The sequence below is a fragment of the Sorex araneus genome, chromosome 5 (genome assembly GCF_027595985.1).
Source record: "Sorex araneus isolate mSorAra2 chromosome 5, mSorAra2.pri, whole genome shotgun sequence".
NCBI classification, from domain to species: Eukaryota; Metazoa; Chordata; class Mammalia; order Eulipotyphla; family Soricidae; genus Sorex; species Sorex araneus.
In genome coordinates this window covers 193,663,602-193,691,381 of record NC_073306.1, presented here as the reverse complement: position 1 = coordinate 193,691,381, position 27,780 = coordinate 193,663,602, and the positions used below count along the sequence as shown (strand labels likewise).

Genomic DNA, 27,780 nt, shown 5'->3' with positions numbered 1-27,780 from the left:
AAATAAGAAGCTTATCCAAAAAAAATTAAGTCTTGGTCATCAAAATCAATAAATCCTCATTATACTTAAAATAGATTTAATTTCATTTTCGTGTCAGGAGACTGGAGATAGTCATCTCTCCTTGCCATTACTTTGTAAACTTATTGCAAAAATATTGTAAAACATATTGCACAATATAGCTGCAAAGTCACCAAATCACACTTTTGTACTTTTGCACATGCAAGGTCATCAACTCATGTCTTGATAATAACACTCATTAACTCAAACAGAGATAGAACCCATTTGCTTACAAACGAGGTCAGCTACCTTTTTTCCCCCTACATTTAGTCTAAATGTTTGGTATTTTTGTACTTTGATATATGAGTTATACTTTAACATACTAATCGATAAATCTTTTACATAAAAACAACTGATGGCAAAAGAAAATAGAAGTTTGATATCATTTTCTGCCAGAATGTCTGTTAAATGGATTTCGCTTCTCCTCCTGCTAGAGCTGGGTTGTTACTTCAGTTGTGGCAGTTGTGGAAAGGTGTTGGTGTGGCCCATGGAATACAGCCATTGGATCAACATAAAGACAATCCTGGATGAGCTTGTGAAGAGAGGTCATGAAGTAACTGTTCTTACATCGAAAGCTTCTATTCTTGTTGATCCTACAAAACCAGCTTCTTTTAATTTTGAAATTTACCCAACACAATATCCTAAAGGTCATATGGAATCCACTATCCAAAGAGTCCTTGAGGAATGGATATACAAGATGCCAAAAAATTCATTTTGGTCTTATTATTCAAAACTGCAAGATATGATTTGTGAATCTTATACTGTAGTTAGAAATCATTGTAAAGATCTAGTTCTGAACAAGAAGCTAATGAAAAAATTACAAGAAACAAAGTTTGATGTCGTCTTTGCAGATGCTATTGGACCCTGTGGTGAGCTTCTGGCTGAAATACTTGAAATCCCTTTAGTGTACAGTCTCCGCTTCTCTACCGGATCTGGACTTGAAAAGTATAGTGGAGGACTTCCCCTCCCACCATCCTATGTACCTGTTGTCCTGTCTGAATTAAGCGACCGAATGACATTCATGGAAAGGGTTAAAAATATGATTCATGTGCTTTATTTTGACTTTTGGTTCCAGACAGTATGTGACAATCAATGGGATAAGTTTTATAGTGAAGTACTAGGTAAGTCATGTTTCAGTTGGTAATAAGATGTCTTAAATGTCCTAATACCTTGATGAGTAAAATTTCTAATTTACCCAGTGTACTATCTCTCTAATCCCTTGAAACAGTGAGTTGTTAAAACTGATGAACCTAATCTGACTCATTCATATTATTCAACATCTATTTTTACATTAGAGTTCCCTCTAATGTAATGGTGTAGTTTTTGACAATTTATGACAAGTTTACTAAATATCACTGTAGCACTGTAACCCATTGCTCATCAATTTGCTCAAGTGGACACCAGTAATGTCTCCATTGTTTTTACTGTTTTTCGCATATCGAATATACCATGGTAGCTTGCCAGGCTCTGCCGTGCAGGTGGGATACTCTTGATAGTTTGCTGGGATCTCTGAGAGGGTCGGAGGAACCTAACCCAGGGAAGCCTTGTTCCAGGCAAATGCCCTACCCACTGTGCTGTCGATCCAGCTCATAATTTATGGCACTGTCACACTGTCTGCGGCACTATCGTCCGTTGTTCATTGATTTTCTTGAGCAGGCACCAGTAACGTCTCCGTTGTGAGACTTCTTGTTACTGTTTTTGGCATATCGAATATGCCAGAGGGAGTTTGCCAGGCTCCTCAATGGCATGATTATTATATAATTAATTTTACTATTCTAATCTAATATAAATTTTTCTTTATTATACTTATTTATACTGCATCTTCATTTTGCTAGTCTCTTTTATTTTTAAAAGCAAATACTGGAAACGTAATATCTTATTCAAGGTGGATATATCTATTTGAGAGTTACACAATTTTAGTACAGCTCTACTGAGACGTTGTCGACATTATTTCTCTTTGGTTTCCTTACTTAGAGTTTATGCTATTTTGCCAAATTACTTGAAGACACCATTCATTTTGAAGAGTGACTTTATTTCAGTCAGTACCAACAACTTTACCTTCTAATAATTACACAGTCTCTCACTACTATGTAACCACAAATCATCTCCTTCAAGTATAAAATCTTTTTGAAAAAAGATGATACAAAAGATTCATCTATATTCTTTTAAAATGATATTCACTAAAGAAAGATTCAAAGTTATGGGTGGCCACTGCTAGGTGCCAATATTTTGTAAATCTTTCCAATATGTTTTGGACTATATTTAACATAAGAATAATATGGTGATTTTAACGTGAACCAATTTGGTAGTAAATATAAATAATTATCCCATAATCTCAAATAAAAATAAATCTCTAATTTACTTGAAAATTCTACAGCTAAGGAAATATGTTGTTAAATGGTCGAGATCCACAAGCACCTGTGAGAAGGCATTCCTATTTACAACTGTGTGGAACATCGATAGTTTAATGATCTTTACATCTTATACTGCACAACTTTCAGAATCTTCAAATACATGTCTTAATTCTTATAGCTTATGTTGATTAATAATTCATGATTGTGAATAATATAATCATGTTATTTTTTAAAATTTTATTTTAGTTTATTGAATCACCATGTGGAAAATTACAATGCTTTCAGGCTTAAGTCTCAGTTATCCAATGCTGGAACAACCATCCCTTCACCAGTGCACATATTCAACTACCAAAAAATAAAAAACCAACCCAGTATACCTCCGATCCCGCCCCCACCGCTGCCCCGTAACTGATAAATTTCGCTTTACTTTGGTTACATTCAATATTTCAACAAAAACCTCACTATTATTGTTAGGAGTTCCCCACTAGAGTCAGACCTGTTGTGAAGAGATATGAGGTGGCCCGGCCGTAAAAGCGGCCGCGCAGTTTTGGATTTCTGTATTTAAGCAACTAAGTCTGGGGAAATTTCTTCCAGATATTGGATCATTGCAAGCTTGTAACTCCCATCTGTGGTCCTCAAATATGGCGGTTGCCACGCCCTTCACACCCAGCAAGGAAAAGGCAAGAGAGAGAGAGAGAGAAATACCTTTCCCCTCCTGGCCAGGCATGGAGCTGCCGGTACCAAAAGTAGTTTAGCTGGCCTCTGGAGTCATGCATATGAAGCTGCGTGGAGAGACTGCACACGTGCGGCCCCTGGGATCACATCTGGTGGCGAGCAGGGCCGGTGCCACCCACCTTCCCAAGAGCACCCTCGTGTCCCATTACTGCAGTTCATAATTCCCATCTGTGGTCATCATAATATAGCAGTTGCCATGCCCTTCACACTCAACAAGGAAAAGGCAAGAGAGAGAGAGAGAGAGAGAGAGAGAGAAATACTTTGCCCCTCCTGGGCATGCATGGGTCCGCGGCTTTAGTTCTCAGTCTGAGGACATTCTGCAAGGAGCTGCCGCTAACAAAAGTAGTTTAGCTGGCCTCTGGAGTCATGAACGTGCAGCTACAGAGAGGATAATCATGTGATTTTATTAAAGATGAGAGTGTTAAGCAGACTGATATAGCACTGTAACACTGTCGTCCCATTGCTCATTCTTTTTGCTCGAGTGGGCAACAGTAATGTCTCAATCATGAGACTTGTTGATACTGTTTTTCGAGTATCGAATACACCCTGGGGAGCTTCCCAGGCCCTGCTGTGTGGGCGAGATAATCTCAGCTCTCCGAGAGGTAAAGGAAGGAATCAAACCCGGGTTGGCGGCATGCAAGGCAAACACCCTACCTGCTATGCTATTGCTCCACCCAAACAGACTGACATACAACTAATTATTCCAATAACAAAATTGTTTTATTAAGAAATAGAGAAGAGGGTAGATTGGAGAGCACCTTTATGGAGAGACAAATCTCTCTTTAGAATCTCTTTGTCAGAGGTAAAAACATCATTAGTTCATGTAGAAGATAGAAGGTATGTTAGATCCTCTGCTTTGCTGATTTACATGTGTAGGAGTGGATTCTTTCTAGTCATAAACATTTCAGGTGTTTCTGTTTGTTTGGGAGTCACACCCAGCTGTGCTCAGGACTTACTCCTGGTTCCAGGCACAGGAAGTACCAAAGGACCATACAAAGAGATGTGGATCACTCAGGAAAGTCATGTGAAAGGCGAGTGGCCTACACTCTGTATGCTGTACATCTCTCCAGCCCCAGTCATAAACATTTTAAATTCATTATTTATTTATTAAATTTCACAAGTTTTAACCACTTTACCGAAGGTAAATATACATGATGATGATCATCATCATCCCCTTGATCATCGAATTTCTTCAGCGGTCTCAGTAACGTCTCCATTCATCCTAGCCCTGAGATTTTAGAAGCCTCTTTCTACTCGTCCTTCCCAACGATGCCACATTAGAGGCTTTTTCAGGGTCAGGGGAATGAGACCCAGATTGTTACTGTTTTTGACATATGAATACAGCATTGGGGAGTTTGTGAGGCTCTCCCATGTGGGCAGAATATTCTGGGTAGGTTGTCGGTTTCTCCCAGAGGGAGAAGTAGGCTTAAGTAGGCTATAAGCTTCCCGAAGCTTGCTTTTAAATCTCTAGATGTTGGCTGTTGAGGGGATTACACGGTGCCAGGGGCAGTCCCTGGGTGTGACACTAGAAAATGGGAAATCTGGGAGGAAGAGGCCCAGTCCTGATCCGAGCAGGCTTGGAGGTCTCAGGCCCGGGTCTCGCACACCTGGGTTGCTCTGCCCGTACCTTAATGCGTGAGATGCGTCTGAACGTCTGAGCCTTGTGCCTTGAGCCTTGACCATGGCTGTGGCTAGGTTCTGGATGTCTTTGGCCTCTGGGAGCACTGCTCAGGGCAGGAAGGGAAGCTGGAGCCCATCCCCTCGGGAAGACAGCCAGGTGCGAGGCAAAAGACTCTCTGTGTCGCTCTCTTCCGGGAGCTTGCTTTTTTAATTTAAGTTTGCTTAAGTATATGTGAACCACATACAAATTATAAAAGCATATTATAGCTGTCTTAGGTATATTTTTTATCACAGACGATAGAATTGAAACTGTAGTATTAAATGGAGAGTATGTTACATCATTCCAAGATCCATATGGAAATTTTCCTGGAATATTCACTTTCCAAACTCTCATTCTTTATTGTCTTTTTTGTTTGTTTGTTTTTTTCTCTCAGGAAAACCCACTTCAATATCTAAGCAGATGAGCAAAGCCGATTTCTGGCTCATTAGAACATTCTGGGATTTTCAGTTTCCTCACCCAATCTTACCAAATTTTGAGTTTGTTGGAGGACTACACTGCAAACCTGCCAAACCCCTGCCCAAGGTAAGCCTGGTCCTGTTGTTTTATTTGATTTCACTTTGTAGATTTCTAGTTTTGCAATCTACCTAGATAAGACAGATACTATCTCAAATAACTTCTAAGTTATTTGCAGTCATCCCACAATTTATTTGCTAGGGCTGGAGCAATAGTACAGCAGGTAGGGCATTCTCCTTGCACGCGGCTGACATGGGTTCAGTTCCTCTGCCCCTCTCAGAGAGCTTGCCACTCTACCGTGATTATCTCACCCTCATGGCAGCAGAACCTGGCAAGCTACCCATGGGATATTCGTTATGCCAGAAACAGTAACAAGTCTCACAATGGAGACGTTACTGGCGCCCACTTGAGCAAATTGATGAGCAACGGGATGACAGTGATAGTGACAGATCACTCCTAATTTAGACATTAAATCTTCATTAGGAATCAGTTTAGAGTACAGTTTTGTTAGACCAGGCGTGTTCTGTCTTACAATAAATGTGTAGCAATTTTCAATGTTGTATTGCCAGATAAATCTGTCGCAATTTTCAATGTTTTGTTGCCAGTGAGGCTAGAAAAAATGCACAGCAGGTAGGGCGTTTCTCTTACATGTGGCCAACCCGGGGTCAATTCCTCCGTCCCTCTCAAAGAGTCCTGTAAGCTACCAATTCCACCCATACATCACAGGCTGGCAAGATACCCATGATGTATCTGGGATAATTCTATCCCAATTTTCTGGGATAATTTGGCAAAATTCTATATGCCAAAAACAGTAACAACAAGTCTCACAATGGAGATTATTGGTGCCCACTCTGGTAAATTGATGAACAATGGGATGACAGTCCTACAGTTCTACAGTGTTTCCAGTGAATGGGTAAAGTCGGGAGCAGAGGAAGTAATCTCATCCCATTCACTGTTGATGGTCTCTTCAGAACCCCGTGCCTTGCACTGTTTGTCTTTTCATAATATCATAGATTTTCATATGGTCTATTCATAAACTGATGGATTCTTTATCAGTTTCTCCTTTGTTGACGAGTCTGCCCTTCTCTGGGTAAGGCCTTGGATTTCTCTATATGGGTGGCATCTCAGTTTCTTCTTTGCAAGGAGTACAAGATTTGTATTTTAAAGGATCTGGTCTTCTTATCTCTGGGCTACTTTAGGGCTAGGAAATTGCTTACATTTTATTATTTACCAAAATACATTTATGCAGCAGAAGACGGGTGCTACCTGTCTACAGGCAATAGATATCTTGTAGAATAGGATTCTGGTCAGAATTGACTATAAAATTAACACATAGAGAAACGTGTGTTGCATAGGAGCTGTACTTTACCTGTACCTGACCTTCTGGCAAGAGCCTGAGGCATGTCATTGCTCCACCTCAATAGATTTTTAACTGGCCATTGAAAAATGTCAAAGGTGATCAAAAAGCAATAATAATAATAATAATAATAATAATAAATTCCCTTAAGATATTTATTTCTGATTCTTGATGTGTCAGATTCTGTGTCTCCTCTATGACTATTTCATGTTATATTAATGAAGGACCTAGGTCCAAAATACAAGCCCCCCCTTTGTTTGCATTCCCTTTTTTGGTTATGGACATATTGAGCAAGATGAGGAATTTATTAGCTGCTTGGATGGACCAACCCTCTAACATAATGGGTTGAATGAAATGCCTTTTATTTTGTCAGACAGCAAGGATTTTAAGGTACTGATAAAAGATTTTCTCCAGGCTAATTTTTCATTCTCACAAAAGAGAATTTCAAAAATGAAGATGAAGGAAAATATTTTTTAATTAAATATTATTTCTGAGAAGGGGTAACTGAAACTCACTCACAAAGGAGGAGAGGTTCCCACCACCTGACCTGCCTGCCGAGCACCCAGGTCCCACCTTCCCAGCATTTCTGCCTGCTGTCCCAGCTTGCCCATCCGTGGACAAGTGAGTGTATCCACACTCCTGGCCCGTCAAAAGTTTTTCTAAGATCTTAAGCTGTGAATTCAAGTTATTTATGTGTGCCTTTTTTTCTTTCCTGAGAAATGCTTGCAGAGCAATAAATTTTCCCCTTAACACGGCTTTAGCTGCATCCCACAGGTTCTGGTAGCTAGTGTCTTCATTCTTATTTGTTTCCAGGTACCTTTTGATTTCTTCTTTGATTTCCTTTCTGATCCACTCATTGTTCAACTTGGAGTTGTTTAACTTCCAGGTATTTGATTTGGTTTTCTGCATCTGTACATGATTAACTTCTATCTTCAGTGCATCATGGTTTGAAAAGATAGCTGCTACAATGTCTATCTTGCTGATTCTGTTGAAGTATGTTGTATGGCCCAGCAAATGGTCTTTTCTGGAAAATGTTCCGTGTTCACTGGAAAAGAATGTGTATTCTTTTTAGGAGGATATATAAATCTATTAGCCTGTATAAATATATTACCCCTCTCTCTTATATTGCTTCCATCAAAGCCAGCATTTCCTTGGTAGATTTTAATCTTCTTGATCTATTCAGAGGTGATAGGGTGGTGTTGAAGTCTTCAACTATGATTGTGTTTCTCAAAATGTCTTTCTTAAGGTCTGTTATTAGTTGTAGGAATTTAGCTGGTCCCTCATTGGGTGCATATATGTTAAGGAGTGTGGTTTCTTTCTGCTGTTCATATCTCTTGATTAATAAAAAATGGGCTTCATTATCCCTTTTAATCTTTTTCAACCTGAAATCTATGTTGTCCGATACTAGTAATGCCACCCCAGCTTTTTTGAGGGAGTTGTTTGCTTGCAGGATTGTTTTCCATCCTTTATTTTGAGCCTGTGTTTGTTCTGGCTATTCAGATATGTTTCTTGCAGGCATCAGAATGTTGAGTTCAGTCTCTGAATCCCTTTTGCCACTCTGTGTGTCTTAATTGGTGAATTTAGACCATTGACATTGAGAGAGATTATTGTTATGCGATCTTGTGCCATCTTTCTGTAAAGGTTTGCTGTGCTTGTAGAAGGTTTTCTTGTCTTGCAATAGCCCTTTTAATCCTCTTTTTTAGGTTTGGTTAACAGTCTATGAAGTTCCTGAGCTGTTCTTTTTCTATTAAATAGTGTATTGTTCCTTCCTTCGACTTTGATTGAAAGTTTAGCAGGATATGGGAATATATCCCAGAAAAGCCAAAAAGTATAGTCGAAGTGACATATGCACTTATATGTTCACCGCAGCACTGTTTACAATAGCCAGAATCTGGAAAAAACCCGAGTGCCCTAGAACAGATGACTGGTTGAAGAAACTCTGGTACATCTATACAATGGAATACTATGCAGCTGTTAGAAAAAATGAGGTCATGACGTTTGCATATAAGTGGATCAACATGGAAAGTATCATGCTAAGTGAAATGAGTCAGAAAGAGAGAGACAGACATAGAAAGATTGCACTCATCTGTGGAATATAGAATAATAGACTATAAGACGAACACCCAAGAATAGTAGAAATCAGTACCAGGAGGTTATCACCATGGCTTGAAGGCTGTTCTCTCATTCTGGGCAACTCAGAGAAGGGAACAGCAAGTAAAATGTGGTTGTTGGTCATGTGGGGGAAAGATGATGTAGGCCAAATATAGACTAGAGACTGAACACAATGGCCACTCAACACCTTTATTGCAAACCACAACACCTAATCAGAGAGAGAGAGAACAAAAGGGAATACCCTGCCATAGTGGCAGTGTGGGGTGGGGGGAGACGGGACTGGGGAGGGGGGGAGGGATGTTGGGTTTACTGGTGGTGGAGAATGGGCACTGGTGAAGGGATGGGTTATCAAACTTTGTAAGGGAGAAACATGAGCACAAAAATGTATAAATCTGTAACTGTACCCTCACGTTGACTCACTAATTAAAAATAAACTATTAACTAAAAAAAAAAAGTTTAGCAGGATAAAGTATTCTTGGTAAGGAGTCCATTGACTTTTTTCATTATATCCCACAATTGTCTTCGGGCTTGGAAGGCTTCCTTGATAGGTTTGCTGTGAATCTAAGGGGTGCTCCTTTGATGTGATTTCCTTCTTTGATTTTGCTGCTTGCGGTATTGTGTCTCTATCCATGATGTCCATCATTCTAACTATGATATGTCTTGGAATTTTTCTGTTAGGGTCTCTTTTATCTGGCACCCTTTGGGCTCCTTGAACCTGGATGCCTGCATCTCCAGCTCTGGGAACTTTTCAGCAATTACTACGTTGACTGTGGCTTTTTCTTTGGGGGTGCTTCCCTGTATTTCTGGTACTCCAATGATTCTAATGTTGTTCCTCTTGAGATCTTTCCCTAGGACTCTGATTAGTCCTAGAGCTATTTTGAGGTTTCTTCCCACTGTTTTTTTGTTGCCTGTAGGCGTTCTGCAGCTCATCTTCAAGCTCACTGATTCTGTCTTCCCCTGTAGTCATTCTATTGATGATGACACCCACTGAGTTTTTTATTTCATCTACCGAATCATTCATTCATGCCATTTCTTTTTGTAGCTTTCTTATTTCTGCTCTCATCTCTTCCTGTATTTTCTCGGCTGTCTGTTCAATAGTTTCTGACAGATCCTCCTTTATTTTAATTAATACCTTTTCAAACTTTAGGTTGAGTTCATTGAACATCTTCAGAATTTCAACGCTGAATTCTTTATCAGAGAGCTCAAGTTTGTAGGAAATGCCTATCGAGGCTTCAGGACTCCTTCCATCGTACTTTCCTTGTGCTGGGGATTTGCGCTGTTTCTTCCTGTTGTGGTGGTGGTTTGGAAGAGGGAGCTTCAAGTTCACTATCCCTATTCCCGCCTGTAGCAGAAAAGGAATCTATATGGGTTTGGTCAATGGCAGTTACCTTTTTATTTTCCTCTTCTAGAACATGTCCTTCCTCTCAGATGTTCCTCTAATACTTAGATGAGGCCTAAGGTGATGCTTTCAAAGAATGTGCTCTTTTATGTTGGATTTGCACAGGTACTTGTATTCTTTGGCATTTGGGTGAAATTTGGATAGACTACTGGCTTATTATTTTACTGTTTTTTTATAGCTAGGATGGTACTCATGCACATAGGTAAAGAAGGGTGACATGTACCAACAGATTTCTTGGTGTTGAGAAAATAAGGGTGGCCGCAGGCCCCAAAAGAAGGCATGACCACTTTGCTTAGGCCATGCACCCTGAATATTTGGTCACGCCCCTTGTTCCACAAAGGCTGGGTCAGGGAAACAGGCTGGGACTCCACAAGGGCAGGTCGAGGGACGTCACACACCTGGGCCAGAAGAGAAATTGGCTGCGGTGCTTGGGGTCAACATGCTGCCAGCCAGGGTGGGAGTCCGGAGGGTGGGGGTGGCTGGGGTGGTCTGGGTCCAGAAGCAGGCTGGGACACGGGAAGGGAGGGTTAAAGGCAAGTAAGGAATTATTTTAAAAGGAGAAAATAGCTACCATCATCAACTTAGCTCATCCAGAATCCCCACGAGCAGCAAGAGGGAATAGGGATAGACAACTAGAAGGTTCCAACTCTATAGTTTCATAACAATATGAAGAAACAGCGAAAATCCCCACCATGAAGAGAGGATGAAGAAAAGATTCCAGAAGCCTCAACAGAAGTTACCCACATATAGGTCCTCTCAGATAAAGAATTCAGAGAAGAAATCTTGAATATGGTCAACGTACTTAAAAGCAACCATAGAGCAGACATCCAATAAATTTGAGGATATAAATGAAACAATGGAATGGTCCACCAAAAAAATTTAAGAAAAAATAAAATCAGAAATTTCAAAATTATGAACAAAAGTGACACAAATAAAGGAATCTGTAGATGAATTTAAAATCTCAGAAGGTGCCATCACCAGTAGAATGGCTACAGCCGAAGACAGAATCAGTGAGCTTGAAGATGAGCTGCAGAAAGCTTACAGGAAATAACAAATAGTGGCAAAAGACCTAAAAATAGTGGCAAAAGACCTGAAAATGGACCTAAAAAGACCTACAGTGGACTAGAGCCCTAGGGGATGATTTCAAGACTAACAACATAGGAATCACTGGAGTACAAGAAGCACAGGGAAGTAACCTGAATGAGTAAACAACAGTTAAAGACATCATTGCTAAGAAATTCCCAGAGCTGGAGAAGGCAGGCATCCAGATCCAAGGAGCACAAAGAGTACCAGCAAAAAGAGACCCTAATAAAAAGACTCCAAGGCATATCATAGTTATAATGATGGATGCTGTGGATAGAGACACAATACTACAAGGAGCAAGGTCAAAGAAGTAAATCACATACAAAGAGGCACCCCTTAGATTTACAGCACACCTATCAGAGGAAACCCTCAAAGCCATAAGACAATGGTGGAGCTTAGTGAAAAAACTCAATGAAATCAACACCTCACCAAGAATACTTTATTTGTCTAAACTCTACTCAAACTCGAAGGAAATACACTATTTCATGGATAATCAATACCTCAGGAACTTCATAGACTCAAAACCAAACTTAAAAGAAGCACTGAACAGGCTACTATAAGACAAGGAAAAACCCTACAAGAACAACAAATCCAACAGAAAGATGACACAAAACCCCATGACAATAATCTCTCTCAATGTCAATGAGCTAAATGCAACAATCAAGAGACACAGAGTGGCAAAATGGATTCTGAAACTAAACCCAACGTTCTGCTGCCTACAAGAAACACACCTGAACAGTCAGAACAAACACAGACTCAAAGTGAAAGGACAGAAAACAATCCTGCAAGCAAACAACTCCCCTCAAAAAAAGCTGGGTTGGCCATACTAGTATTCGATAACACAGATTTCAGGTTGAAAATAATTAGAAGAGACAGCAAAGGTCATTTTCTATTTATCAAGAGATATATAAAACAGGAAGAAATCACACTCTTAAACATATTCGTACCTAATGAGAGACTGGCCAAATACTTAAAACAACTCCTAACAGACTTTAAGGAGGACATCGCTAGCAGCACAATAATAGTCAGACTTCAACACCAGCTTATCACCTCTGGACACATCAGCAAGAACAAAACTCAGCAAGGAAACACTGACTCTGAAGGAAGAAGTGGAAGACAGAAGGCTAATAAACCTATACAGGGATTTACACCCCAAAAAGAAGGAATACGCATTCTTTTACAGTGCAAACGAAACATTTTCCAAAATGGACCATGTGCTGGGTCAGAAAACATACCTCAATAGAATCAGGAAAATAGAAATTGTATCGACTATCTTTTCAGACCATGATGTGCTGAAGATAGAAGCTAATCACACACAGATGCGGATCACCAAATCAAACACCAGAAATTAAACAACTCAGTGTTGAACAATGAGTGAGTCAGGAAGAAAATCAAGGAAGAAATCAAAAGATACCTTGAAACAAATGATAATGAAGACATGAGCTACCAAAACCTATGGCATACAGCTAAAGCCGTGTTAAGGGGAAAATTAATAGCCCTTCAGGCATTCCTCAGGAAGGAAGAAAGGACCTACATAGATAGCTTGACTTCACAGCTCCAGATCTTAGAAAAGGACCAGCAAAAGGAACCCAAAACAGATCTAAAGAAAGACATAATAAAACTTAGAGCAGAAATTTACAACATGGAAACCCTGAAAACAATATGAAAGTTCAATGAAACCAAGAGCTGGTTCTTTGAGAAAATAAACAAGATTGATAATTGCTAACAAGACTGACAAAGAAAGAGAGAGAGGAAGCCTTCATAAAGCGAATCAGAAATGAAAAGGGGGACATCACAACAGAAACCAATGAAACTCAAAACATCATCAGCGACTACTTTGAAAGTCTTACTTTCTGTATGCCACAAAACAAGAAAACCTAAAAGAATTGGATAAACTCCTTGATTCCTACAATATCCCAAGATTGAACCAAGAAGACTTGGAAGACCTGAATAGACCCAGAAATATCAAGGAAATTGAAACCAGTCTTCCCCAAAAGAAAAGCCCAGGTCCAGATGGATTCACTGATGAATTCTTCCAAACATTTAAATAGGACTATTGCCAGTTCTCCTCTAGCTTTTCCAGGAAATTGAAGAAACAGGAACTCTCCCAAACAGTTTCTATGAGGCACATATCTCCCTAATACCAAAAGCAAACAAAGACACCACAAACATAGACAATTATAGACCAATCCCTGATAACATCAGTATGAAGATCCTCAACAAAATATTAAGAAATACAATCCAACAACTCATCAAAAAGATCATATATCATGACACAGTGAGATTCATCCTGGAATGCAAGGATGGTGTAAACATTCGGAAAACAATCAACATAATCCATCATATCAACAAAAGTAAAAGAAAGCAGAGAAAGCATTTGATGAGATCCATAGCCATTCATGATGAAAACTCTCACCAAAATGGTTTTAGGAGGAACTTTCCTCAAGATTGTCAAATCAATCTACTACAAACCTATGGCAAGCATTTTCTTCAATTGGGAAAAACTAAGGGCCTTTCCTCTAAGATCAGGGACAAGACAACGATGTTCACTCTCACCACTTCTGTTCAATATAGTACTGGAAGTAGTTGCACTAGCAGTTAGGCAAGAAAAAGATATTAAGAGCATCCAGATACAAAAGGAAGAAATCAAACTCTCACTATTCGCAGATGATATGATATTATATCTAAAGAAGCCTAAAGCCTCTACCAAGAAACTCTTAGAAGCAATAGACTTGTACAATAAAGTAACAGCCTATAAAATCAGTACCCAAAAGTCCATAGCCTTCCCATATGCAAACAATGAGACAGAGTAAAGGGAAATGAAAAAAGCAATTCTGTTCATAATCGTGCCCAGAAAATCAAATAACTCAGAATCAGCTTAACTAAGGAAGTAAAGGACCTCTACAAAGAAAACTATAAAACACTACTTCATGAAATAAAGGAGGACATGAGGAAATGGAAACTTATCCCCTGCTCATGGATAGGGAGAATCAACATTGTCAAAATGGCAATACTCCTCAAAGCATGATACAGATTCATTGCAATCCCTATAAGTATATCCATGAAATTCTTCAAAACAATGGATAAAGCAATCCTGAAATTAATATGGAACAACAAACACCCATGGATAGCTAAAACAATTCTAGGGCTTGTCCTTTTCTGCTGCTGCACGAGCATGATCCTGGAAGCCACTGAACTGTTTTGGACACCAGCAGCTCACAGAAATGCCTCTAGACTGTGAACTGAGCCACTGCCCCATGCGGCGCTGGGGGGAAGGGTTTCTCTCTCTCAACCCATGCAGAGCATGGCGATCACCGCATTTTGAGCACAAAATGGAGGTATCAGCCGGCTGCTGTGGGACGCGTGGGAGATCCCGGGGTGCGGAGGGGTATCGGCCCTGCCCTCCAGCGAGATTTAAACGCAGCGGCCACACGTGTGTGGCCTTTCCATTGCTACACAAGCATGATCCCGGAGGCCAACTGAAGTACTTTGGACACCAGCAGCTCGCAGAAATGCCTCTAGACTGTGAACTGAGTCACTGCCCCCTGCGGCGCCAGAGGGGTAGGGTTTTTCTCTCCAGGCTTTTCCATCTTATGAGCACCACAAAAGGGAAGTAAAGGCTTGCAGTGATGCAATTTCTGGCAGAATTCTCCTTGGACATTATACAGAAATTCAAAACCTCATGGCTGTGCGGCCTAATATCTCTTAATTTTCAACTATGTGAAATGGTTTCTTTTTAGCAGATTTGACTTTGGGGGGAAACTCCAAACAATAATAGTGAGTTTTTTGTTGAAATGTTGAAGGTAATCAAAGTAGCAGCCATGTCTCTAGACTGTGAACTAAGCCATAGCCCTACGCTGGCCAAGGAGAGAAAATATCCTTCTTTCTCGTTTTTTTCCCTTTTGGGGGAGAAGCGGCATGGCATCCTCCATATTATGTGGTCTATTAAGCAGGTACAAACTTGGTGGTGCAGAAAGGGAGAAAAAAAAATTATGTACTTGGAACAGTGGGACGCTTGGGCAATCTCAGGCTGGGGCTGTTACCGGCGTGTGCTCCACCGAGACTTGACCCGGGTGGCCACACTTTTGTGCGGCCTCTTTGCTGCTCATCGATCAGGATCTGGAGGCCAACTAGACTACTTTTGGTCCAGAAACTGGTTACAGTCATGTCTCTAGACTGTGAACTAAGCCATAGCCCCACGCCTGCCAAGGAAGGAAAATATTCTTCTTTCTCGTTTATTTTTTCCCCCTTTCCAGGGAGAAACAGCATAGCATCCGCCATATTATGAGGACTATTAAGCAGGCACGAACATGGGTGCGCGGGAAGGAGAAAAAAAAAGACTTCATATCTCTTCATTCTCAGCAATGGAAAACTAATTATCAAATACTTCCTTGGCAGTAGGGCTGTCTTTTTAAAGGGTAAACTCCAACAACAATAGTGAGCTTTGTGTTGAAATATGGAATGTAATCAAGGTAAAGAAAATATGAAGTGAAATTTATCAGTTATGCAGGCAGGGGGTCGGAGGTATACTGGGGTTTTTGGTGGTGGAATATGGGTACTGGTAAAGAGATGAGTGTTTGAGCATTATATAACTGAGACATAAGCCTGAGAACTTTGCAACTTTCCACATGGTGATTCAATAAAATAAATAATATAAAAAATAAATAAATTTTAAAAAATTTAAAAACAAAACATTTCTTGGGAAAAAGACAATGGGAGGCATAACCTTCCCAAAATTTAAACTTTACTACAAAGCAGGAACAATTAAAACAGCTTGGTACTGGAACAAAGGCAGAGCTGCAGACCAATGAAACAGGATGGATTATCCCTATACACAACACCAAATGTATGATCATCTAATCTTTGAGAATGGAGCAAGAAATGTGAAGTGGAATAAGGAAAGTCTCCTTAAAATGGTGTTAGCATAACTGGACAACCACATGCAAAAGAATGGGCTTAGACATCGACCTGACACCATGCAAAAAAGTGAGATCAAAATGGATTAAAGACCTCAACATCAGACCAGAATCCATAAGGTACATTGAAGACAAGGTCGGCAAAAGCCTCCACAATATTGAAGATAAAGGTATCTTCATAGATGACACACAAATGATTAACCAAATGGACACAGAGATAAACAGATGGGACTATATTAAACTAAGAAGCTTCTTTACCACAAAAGATACAGTGACCAGAATGCAAAGACAATCTATAGAATGGGAAAGAATATTCGCCAATACCCATCAGATAAGGGATTGATATCAAGGGTATTTAGGGCACTGGTTGGAATCTGCAAGAAGAAAACATCCACTCCCATCAGAAAATGAGGCTAAGAAATAAACAGAAACTTTTCTCAAGGGAGAAATACGAATGGCCAAAAGGCACATGAAAAAATGCTCTCGTCACTAATCATCAGGGAGATGCAGATCAAAACAACTATGAGATACCACCTCACACTACAGAGACTGGCACACATCCAAAAGAACAAAAGCAACCTCTGTTGGGGAGGATGTGGGGAGAAAGGGACCCTACTACACAGCTGGTGGGAATGCCAACTGGTTCAGCCCTTCTGGAAAACAATATGGATGATTCTCAAAAAATTAGATATTGAGCTCCCATTTGACTCAGCAATACCACTTCTGGGAATATACCCCGGAGAGCTGAAAAGTATAGTTGAAATGACATCTGCACTTATATGTTCATCACAACATTGTTTACAATGGTCAGAATTTGGAAAAAAACCAAGTGCTTGAGAACTGATTACTTATTAAAGAAACTTTGGCACATCTATACAATGGAATACTGTGCAGCTTTTAGGAAAAATGAGGTCATGAACTCGGCATATAAGTGGATCAACATGGAAAGTATCATGCTAAGTGAAATGAGTCAGAAAGAGAGAGACAGACATGGAAAGATTGCGCTCATCTGTGGAATATAAAATAACAGAATAGGAGACTAATACCCAAGAATAGTAGAATTAAGTAGCAGGAAATTGACGCCATGGCTTGGAAGCCAGCCTCACATGTAGGGGAAAAAGGCAGCTCAGAGAGATAAGGGAACACCAAGTATAATGTGGTTGGTGAACCCACTCGGGAAGGGAGATGTGTGCTAAAAGTAGACAATAGATTGAGCAGGATGGCCAACAATACCCCTATTACAAACCACAACACCCTAAAGAAGAGAGAGAACAAAAGGGAATGCCCTGCTCAGAGGCGGGATGGGGTGGTGGAGATGGGATTGGGGGGTGGGAGGGATACTGGGTTCATTGGTGGTGGAGAATGGGCACTGGTGGAAGGATGGGTTCTTGAGAATTGTATGACGGAAAGACAAGCATGAAAATGAATAAATCTGTAACTATACTCTCACGGTGATTCACTAATTAAAAAATAAAAATAAACAAATTTTTAAAATTTTAAAAATAAATAATTTTTTTAAAAAAGGGAAAGAGAGCATCCTTACAAAAGAGAGGGAAGATCCCTAATAAAGGAAAAAATAATCACTCCAAGTTGGAGTGTGCAAGGGAACCCAAATGTACTGTACATTGGAATAGGAAACTGGGACACACTAGAGAGGAACATATCAGTTTGCATGTGTTTCGGGGGGGGGGCTCAAAATTGGACCCGTACATCTCCTCATATGTTCTGAAACATCCTAACATCCTGTTATCAAACTTTATGAATAACTGCGAGAAATACAGGGTCAACAAAAACCCAGGGCCAGGAACTAATCAACAGCCACCCTGACATAACTAAATATGGCAAAACAAAAGGCAGAAGAGCAAGTGAAACCTATAAAAGAAAAATCCAGTGAACTTCCAAGGATATCCCAATAGGGCCCCTTTCCCTTTAAGGAAATTCTATATTCTGTTTCTTGCTTTTCACTCCTTCCTAATAATAAAGGATCCCTAATAAAGGAAAAAATAATCACTCCAAGTTGGAGTGTGCAAGGGAATCCAAATGTACTGTACACTGGAACAGGAAACTGGGACACACTAGAGAGGAACATATCAGTTTGCATGAGTATCGGGGGGTGGGGGCTCAAAACTGGACCCATACAAAGACAATTTGTAATCTGCCTGCAAGAGCACAAAAACCTAGAAAAGTACACCCTAAAACAGGGTTGTAACACTACAGTAATATTATATAGACAATTCCAGATCCCTTGGATTGGGGCTTGTGGGACAAATCAGAATCCTTTGCTAGGACATTGTTAAAAAAAATGGTAGTCTCCATTAAGAATCCCGATACGGTACTTGTTCCTAATAAATCTTCCCCTGATGGGTCTATTTATAAGTTGTGGTTTTAGGTTTTGAATTGTCATTCCCCCTAGGGCTGTGACAGGAACTTCCAAACATTTTTTGGGTATTTTCTGACCTTCTGAAATTTTGGGACCAAGACAACATCTACTTTGCAACTTCATTAAAAAAAAAAAAGTATTTTTTTTTTTTTTTTGCTTTTTGGGTCACACCCGGCAATGCTCAGGGCTTACTCCTGGCTCTGCACTCAGGAGTAACTCCTGTCAGTGTCCAGGGGACCATATGGGCTGCTGGGAATTGAACCAGCGTCGGCTGTGTACAAGGCAAATACTCTACCCTACCCCCTGTGCTATCGTTCCAACTCCAATAATTTTTTTTTAATAATGGAGGGAAAGATAAATATCTGTATAATCACAATACACAATTCTAATAGTAGTTTTCATTATTAATATTCCTAAACAAGATTTAAACCCACATCATTAATGTAAATAAGTCTTTGTTTTAGCATATTAAGATAGTTTTTTCTCTGAAGTGTTTTTGTTTCCAACTATTAGATTTTCCCATAATATGTATGCTACCTAAGGAAGTAAAAAGATATATGGCAAATTATGCCCTGATTCTTTAAAAGGTTAGAATTCGAACTTCATTATATCCACAAATTAAATTTTATTGACAAATATAATCAGAGATTAAAAATTACTATGAGTTATGTAAAACATAGAATATTGAGTTTATTCTAAATAACCAAAATGAATTTATATCACTTTACATTCATATACACATTATAAAATATTTATGCAATTATATGGAATGAAGACACTAAGGGATGAAATGTTCTAAATATTTATGTATATGCATATTTAATTATAAAACATAATAACCAGCAGCATAAAATCACATTTTATAAAAAGCTTATTTCTAGGACATATAAATAACACATTTTTTTTCCGGTGTTTTTTGAATTTTTCCAAATGTTCTTATGCTGTGGATCAGCTATTTTTTTACAAAGATGTCTGAGTTTAATTATTGGTATAAGTTTCTAGGATCACACAGATTATTGTGTCAACATAGAAAAGATTAGTGAACAATACTGTCAGTATGAAATTATAATTTTGCCAAATTATTTGTATTGACAATTCCTTTTAGTGTGCTTACTTTAGTGTGACACTGGATAGCAGTGAGTAAAAAGAAATCATCCCTGCCTACAACGCATGAATTAACATAAATGATTTGGGATAATGATGAGAAAATATGACTATAAATGAAATTTGTTCCTACTGTATTACTCTGCCCAAATTCTATAACAATAATAAAAGTATAAACAGTCTCAGAATATTTTCTAAGCTCATCTTCTCCCTTCTACTTCCCATTATTTCTAATAAAATGATTATAATAATTAATTTATAAAAATAAAAACAAAATTGATATCATGCCAAATAAATTTCAAATAAAATCATTATATAGTCTAGCAATATTTTGCTATGCATCCATAAAATTAAAACAAGAATCTCAGTGAGATATTTGAACACCTAACTTCTTTGCATTTTTATTCACCAGTTTCAAAAAGGGGAAGCAAACCATTTATCCTAAACAGACAAAACAACATACTATAATCACGTACAATAATATGTCTTTGAGAATTAGAAAGGGAAGACATCCTAACACATTCCTATCGTGAATGAATGTCGAGGACCTAATTCAAAAATCTCTTATGAGGTATCTAGACATCAAAACTTACATTTGTATTGAAATATGGAACGTAATCAAGGTGAGGAGAAAATGAAGTGAAATTCATTAGTTATACAGTTGGGGTGGGGTGCGGGGGGTACACCGGGGATTTTGGTGGTGGAATATGGGCACTGGTGAAGGGATGGTGTTTGAATACTGTATAACTGAGACATAAACCTGAGAACTTTGTAACTTTCCACATGGTGATAAAATAAAATTAAAAAAAAAACTTACAAACAAAATGTAGAATACTCATTAACAAGGAATGATGATGGATAAATGGAAATTATTTTTCTATGGTTTAGATTCCAGTTGTATTAATAAGAAGAGGCCTGGAGGTTATTTACATAACTGTGGGTATATAAATAATGCAAACACTTGCGAATTGCTTCTTTAGAATGACAATGTACTACTGTAATCTTATTTTGTCTCTATGGAAAATAGCATTGAACCTTTGTAAGGAAAAATAGAACATGTACAAATGCAGTCTTATTCGGTCTCTATGGAAAACAGAATTGAACCTTTGTAGGGAAAAAACCTTAAACTTGAGTTGTTATATGATCTAGTGATTTTAATTTCTTAACATATACCCCAAGAACATGAAAAATTTATTCAAAAAATATGCACACCTATGTCCATGGGCCCTCTACTTAAAGTAGTCAAAATATAAAAACAACCCATGTCCATTGAAGGTTGAATGGATAAAGACCCATGTCCATTGAAGGTTGAATGGATAAAGAAGTTGGGGTTTATAGACATAATGAAATACTTCTCAGCTATTAGAATAGGTGAAACTGTTCGTTACAACTTAGATGGAGCTAGAGAGGGTTATGTTAAGCAAACTTATTCAGAGAAAGAACAAAAACTGATGACTATATACATGGGGCATACAAAGAAATGAATAAAAAGCATGGAAAGAATGTATCTGAAACAAAGTTTTGGACTTTGAAACAGAATTGAGATGACCAGTTGGTGATAGAAGAGGGAAAAGGAGTGGAGCTGAATAAATGTGACTCTAGGACAGTGATGGGGTAAACAATGATGGTGGAGCAGTAATTATACCAAACGCACAAATGCAAACACGATTTCTACCGTCTTGTCTCAACTACCAAACAAAGGGGGAATTTCTAAGCTGGCAAATTTCATATCTTGAGCATTAAACCATATTTTTAAAGGTCATAAATAATTTCTAAAATACTTTATGTTCTCTCCTTATACTATTTTTGTATCAATTCTTTTAATATTGTTTGATATTATGCTGTCCTTCAATAATGGGACAAATTCTTGCATTACAGGACATGGAGGAGTTTGTCCAGAGCTCTGGAGAAAATGGTGTTGTGGTGTTTACTCTGGGGTCAATGGTCAGTAACATGCCCGAGGAGAGAGCCAATGTGATTGCATCAGCTCTTGCCCAGATTCCACAAAAGGTTAGGTAATAGTAACACACAATGTGTAACAAAGAACTAACAATGTGTCTGCTAAGTCTGTATAAATCTATATAAAAACAATACATGAATGCTCAATTGTGATAAGTCTGATTTATCTTATATATCTTATATATATATATCAATTCTAACAAAAATGTATATGACACTTGCTAAAGTTATACAAAATGTACTTTTAAACCATGATAGCTTGACATTAATGTTGAGATATATTTTATGGGTAAAGTTAGGTGAATGGTTATTATAGTAACATTTTGGAATAGGAACAGAAATACCAAATTCTTCCCTGTCATTTGTACGTTTTAGCAGAAAATATGACAAGATAAAGCACAGCAGATGTTATCAGAAACATAGCATTAATCTAAGATTAATAAGTAGTGTTTTGAAACACAACTACTAATGTTACTCAGAGTGAAATTTATGAATACAGGAATCAGAATTACAGGGGCTGGAGCAATAGTACAGCAGATAGGGCGTTTGCCTTGCATGCGGCTGACCCAGGTCGATTCCCAGCATCCCATATGGTCCCTGAGCACCGCCAGGGGTGATTCCTGCCAGGTATGAACCATAAAGTGAAAAAAAAAAAGAAAAGAATCAGCATTACATAGCTTCTTTCAAATCTCAAGATAGCTAGTTTAGAAGATGAAGTTAAGAGAGGAGTATGAAAAAAAAGTCAGTAAAATTATGCCTACTCTGCGAAAACTGAAGATGTACTCCACACCACAAACCTTTTAAAATTAATTAATTTATTTATTCATTCATTTATTCATTTGGGTTGGGGGCCACACCCAGTGGTGCTCAGAGCTTATTCCAGGCTCTCACTCAGGGATCACTCCTGGAGAGGCTTGAGGGATAATTTGTGGTGCCACCAATTGAACACAGGTCAGTTTCATGCAAGTAAGTGCCCTGCCTACAATACTATCATTCCAGCCCCAATATCTACTTTTTTTAGTCTACTATCTTATATTATTCTTGCTTGCATCTGTGTTTAAATTTGAAAAGGGCAAAAAGTCACTTAAACATGCACATAGCAAGCAAAGGTCTTTCATTTGTTTACTATAATTTAGAGTTTAAGAATTTCTGGGTAATTTCCCAAATAAAAGTCTCTTGGTAATGTACATAAAGGTTTTTGGGTATTTGTTTTTGATCTAATACCTATTTAATTAATTATATTTATGCTATAATGGTAAGTGTTTCGCTATAATGGTAAGTGGAATGAAGTGGTGACAATTCTAGGATGTTTCTCTGGTTATTCCATTATTTATTGCCAATTCCTCTCCTTTACTATGAGAATGTCCAAGCACAAAATATGTAACGATGTATTTTTTAAAGTTTTCTTGAACTGAGATACACAGTTACAAAGTTGTTCATGATAAAGCTTTTGTCATACAATATGTAACAATATTCTGGATACATAAAAAAAAGTACTTCCCGGAGATTTTTTCTTATACATTGCCTGTAGTGAGCAAGCAAACAGGCAGTGCATTTTATAAACAAAAATTATTTTATAAAAAGATCATTATTTATTTAACTAATTAAATTATAGTATGGACCAACTATTTAAAATCACACGATATAAATTTCTGATAAAAGAGTTTATCAGAAGGTATATTTAAATAAATTTCTTTCTGTAACCCTGTGGGGGAAAAAAGTTGTCTTATATGACATTGAGAGAGAATTATAATACATACCTAACAATAAATATGTAGTTCTTGATAATTTCACACATTCTCTAAATTGAATTACAAAGTTTTTTATTGATATCATCTGTTAAATAGCTCTGTGAAAAACACCATTATTATATGCACATTTTTAATACAAATATAAGCACACAGTTTATCCATTTATATTATATCACATGTTTTATTTTCAGGAGCAGGGCACACCCAGTGATACTCAGGGACTATTTTTAGTTCCATTTGCAGGGATCACCCCTGACAGTGCTTGGGGCGGGGGTGGGGGGCCCCCCCGTAAAGGATGCTGATGATTGAACCTCATTGAAACTCATTGTTCATTGTATGCAAGTTAAAAGCCCTATCCACTGTACTATTACCCTACTTTTTGTTTTCTGTAGAAGAAAGGTATAGAATCTCTTGTGGGTTTAGCATTGAAACATACTATAATTTTGACATTTGACTAGTAGATTAACACGTTTTCTTAATATTCACAGGTTATATGGAGATTTGATAGCAAGACGCCAGATACTTTAGGGGCAAATACTAGGCTATATAAGTGGATCCCCCAGAATGACCTTCTTGGTAAGTTTCTGAAACATAAATATTGATATGAAATATCAATTTCAAATATAAAATATAAAAATATCAAGTATAAAGATTGATATGAAATAACACATTGTCAATTCACAAGGAAACAAAATTATTATGCATTTATTAGCTAAAAATAACAATATATGCTTACTTATTATATGCTTTCTTATTATATAGGCACTTGTTATTATTTTCAAAGAACTCAGTGGAAATTTAGTTATCACTAATACTATGTCATAACTCTAACACATAGTTGCCCATTATGTAGTTTTGCATATATTTAGAAACCTAAATAAAAACACATGCTTTAAATATTTTCATAGAAAAATTAATGAGTAAAAGTAAAGCTCAAAGCGTCCAGGAATATAGATTGAAGGACTGGAGTGCATGACTCGAATGCTCAATGCTCTGTGTTTGGTCCTGACATCACATGAGCACCAGGCCCTGTTGATTGAAGCCCTGAAAGAAACCACGATCCCAGTACTGCCGCATCTCTTACCAGGCACAGAAGCTTCAGGCCCTTGCTACCTAGCCAAGCATCAGGAGACCCAGAATTAAATTAATTTTTTTTAAGTACAAATAAAACTGCATTGAAAGACGGTACAATTAGAAAATGTTCTTTGACTATGTGTGTCCAACATATTTTATACCCTTGTTGCACATTAGATAACAAAAATATTTTAAGATACTAGGCAGTTTGTCAAAGTAATGACAAACTGCCTATTCATGCCAGGTGTATGACTATTCATGTCTTAACCTTGACAAATATCATCAGTTACGCCAAAGTAAAGTAATCCGTAGTTTTATATAGTGAAATTACTCGAGTCTCTAAGGCAGAAATATGATATTTTATTAATATAATAACACCTGAAAGTAGTCTCTTGTGAACAATGAATAGGATTTAGTGGCATATTTCCTCTCCAATTTCTGTCCTATGCCCTAATTTTTAATCCTGCCTGGCCTTTCTACTAAGTCATGGTTTATGTCTGAGTATATTTTTATACCCACTATGTTTTCATTTACTTATTTCTTGATCAGGCAAAAACATTAAAACCAGATTAATAATTAATATAGGGGCTGGAGAATAACACAGCAGTCACAACTCACTTGGGTTCAATCCACAGCACCTGAAATGATCCTCTGAGCAGTGGCGGGGGTGATCCCTGAGCGAACAGCCAGGAGTAAGCCCCGAGAACCACCCTGTGTGGAAAAATAACTTAAAAAACACACCCTTTTCATTTGATTTGTTCGCCTGAAAAACTTGGTTTTATTTGGTAACTCAAAGTAAATAGGCATTCCTCATTTCTTTATCTAGCAAACTAAAATATCCCAGCTCTGAGATCTGAAAAATACATTAATTTTGTGTAAAACTATGATCTGAATACAATGTCTACATCATTGTCTTGTTCCATCCTTTCATTTCTTTACCCAGATAGTGATTATTTCCTAAAATTCTCTCGATTTTAGGTCATCCCAAAACCAAAGCTTTCATCACTCATGGTGGGACCAACGGCATCTATGAGGCAATTTACCACGGGGTGCCTATGGTGGGCATTCCCCTGTTTGCGGATCAGCCCGATAACATCGCTCATATGCAGGCCAAGGGGGCAGCTGTCAGGGTGGACTTTGAAACAATGTCAAGCTCAGATTTGCTCAATGCATTGAAGACAGTCATCAATGATCCTTCGTGAGTATCACAACATTTTAATAGAGAATATCGATACATAGGTAATTTTCTCAGTTGTACGCCTTATGTTAGTTTCAGAGATTAATTAAGAAATTTCTAACATGACTAAACCCATAATAAGTGAGCTATTTTCCTCAAACATTTATGAAAAGCATGCATTTTAGCCCCACTGACTTTGAGGTAAGTGATTATTGCAACAATTTGCTCTGTGAACAAATGTAAAGATCCCTTAGGTAATTGTAAGAGGTCACTTTTACAACTACTGCAAAAACCAAAGAAGTAAAAACTAAGAACTTAAAGTATCACTGTCTGTATCACTGTCACCCCATTGCTCATTGATATGCTTGAGCGGGCACTAGTAACATCTCCATCATGAGACTTGTTGTTACTGTTTTTGGCATAGCAGCAAATATTATTTTTAGCCAGAGTCACAATTTTGAAGCTTTTAATACTACTTTGTCTTAATAAATAACTTCAATTATTATTATATTAAAAGGTTTCAACAGAGAAATATTTTACATAGTATCCAACTAAGTACATGCAATAATGTATGTACTATGTTACAGAGAGATGAAATTATCACTCTGACCTAAGTGTTTGACATTTTCAAAAGCCCTCAAAAATATTACAATTGAAAACATCCCTTACCACTTCCACAAGTCAGGCATTAATCTGTACTCTGTCTCTATAAATTATTTTATTATGTGCATGTCATACAAAATATATAATCTTATGTAAAAAACTATTTCACTTAATATAATACTTTAGTTTTTTATTCATGTGATAATTATGCATTGCTAGAAAGTAGTGTCTCCGGTCTAGGAGATAGTACAGTAGTAAGGTGCTTGCTCTGCATTTTGTCTACCTGGGTTTGATACATTCCACCCATATGCTTTCTTGAGGAAGCCTGATCCCTGAGTGCAGAGCCAGATGGACGGTTTAAGCATGACTGGGTGTGAACAAACCCCCCCGCTGCAAAAATAAAGTTAAACAAACTAAAAAGTAGTGTATGATCAATATTATTTTTTTCAGAGAGAAATTAGGTGCAGATTTGTTTTCACTGGTGACAAAACAATGAATCTTCTCACCAATGCACAAACAGTTCATCTTTAAATGATCTACCAGCATTAATATAAAAATTCATTCCCGCTACTGACATACTTAGTTCCAATAATGTTGGATACAGTTTCCTCTAATAGACTTGATATTACATCTTACAATCTATTTCATTTACAATTTCTTTCAAACTATAAAATTCCAATTTAAGTAATCTATCAATGAAGATCCCCAAAATGTAGTATTGCATGTATAAGCCAACAATTTTACTTTGATTCATATATATGACAGTTAAAAGTCTCTTTGGGTAAACAATTTTTGCTTTTTATTGAATCACCATGTGGAAAGTTACAAAGCTTTCAGGATTAAGTCTCAGCTATACAATGCTCGAACATCCATCCCTTCACCAGTGCATATTTACTGGTGAATCTCACTTCTCTCAATGTGCCCTTTGGGGCTCTTCCTTAGGTATAAGGAGAATGCCATGAAACTAAGGGCAATTCAACGAGATCAGCCAGTGAAGCCTCTGGACAGGGCGGCCTTCTGGATCGAGTTCGTCATGCGCCACAAAGGAGCCAAACACCTGCGGCCCGCCTCCCACGACCTCAACCTGCTCCAGTACCACTCTCTGGACGTGATCGGCTTCCTGCTGGCCTGCGTGGTAGCTGCCCTGTGGCTCATCACCAAATGCTGCCTGTGCTGTTGTCGGGTGTTTTCTAAAGCAAGGAAGAAGGAAAAGAGGCACTAGTTGCATTGAGGCCCGAAGCTGTTCTCTCTTATAGAGAGGACACCTCCAGTTTGTTTCAGAGAGAAGAGGGTGCGGGTTTCTTTTCACTGGTGACAAAATTATTCTCATGTTAAGTTGTTATGTCAAACTTTGCTTTCAAACTATTTCCCTCCATTTGAGGTCAGAAATATGTGATTTTAAGAAAAAAGAAACAGCATTCAATAAGTGAAAATAAAATATATGCTTAGATATTGAAATGCATTGATTCCATTTTTTTTAATGTATAAAATAGCATTGAGCCAAAATGATGTTTAGTTATACGGTTTGTCACAGGTCTTTTCCATACAACCTCACTATAAATGTGGTTCACTATTAAGGGAATCA

The 27,780-nt window shown here is 38.0% G+C and overlaps 1 protein-coding gene across 1 annotated transcript; it reads left to right on the top strand.

Annotated features, from left to right (window-relative positions):
• Positions 1-448: 448 nt before the first annotated feature.
• Positions 449-27,632, top strand: LOC101550304 (UDP-glucuronosyltransferase 2B31-like). The gene is made up of 6 exons (XM_055138747.1): positions 449-1,178; positions 5,201-5,349; positions 21,510-21,641; positions 23,830-23,917; positions 25,394-25,613; positions 27,138-27,632. Exons 1-6 carry the CDS (start codon positions 455-457, stop codon positions 27,415-27,417), a joined length of 1,593 nt encoding a protein of 530 aa, XP_054994722.1. The 5' UTR covers positions 449-454; the 3' UTR covers positions 27,418-27,632.
• The last annotated feature ends 148 nt before the right edge of the window (positions 27,633-27,780 follow it).

Excerpts from the sequence above, each read along its gene's own strand:
- LOC101550304 (XM_055138747.1), top strand. The coding sequence starts at position 455 with ATGTCTGTTAAATGGATTTCGCTTCTCCTCCTGCTAGAGCTGGGTTGT. Across the intron at positions 5,350-21,509 it reads CTGCCAAACCCCTGCCCAAG|GACATGGAGGAGTTTGTCCA; the intron begins GTAAGCCTGGTC and ends CTTGCATTACAG. Across the intron at positions 23,918-25,393 it reads CCCCCAGAATGACCTTCTTG|GTCATCCCAAAACCAAAGCT; the intron begins GTAAGTTTCTGA and ends TCTCGATTTTAG.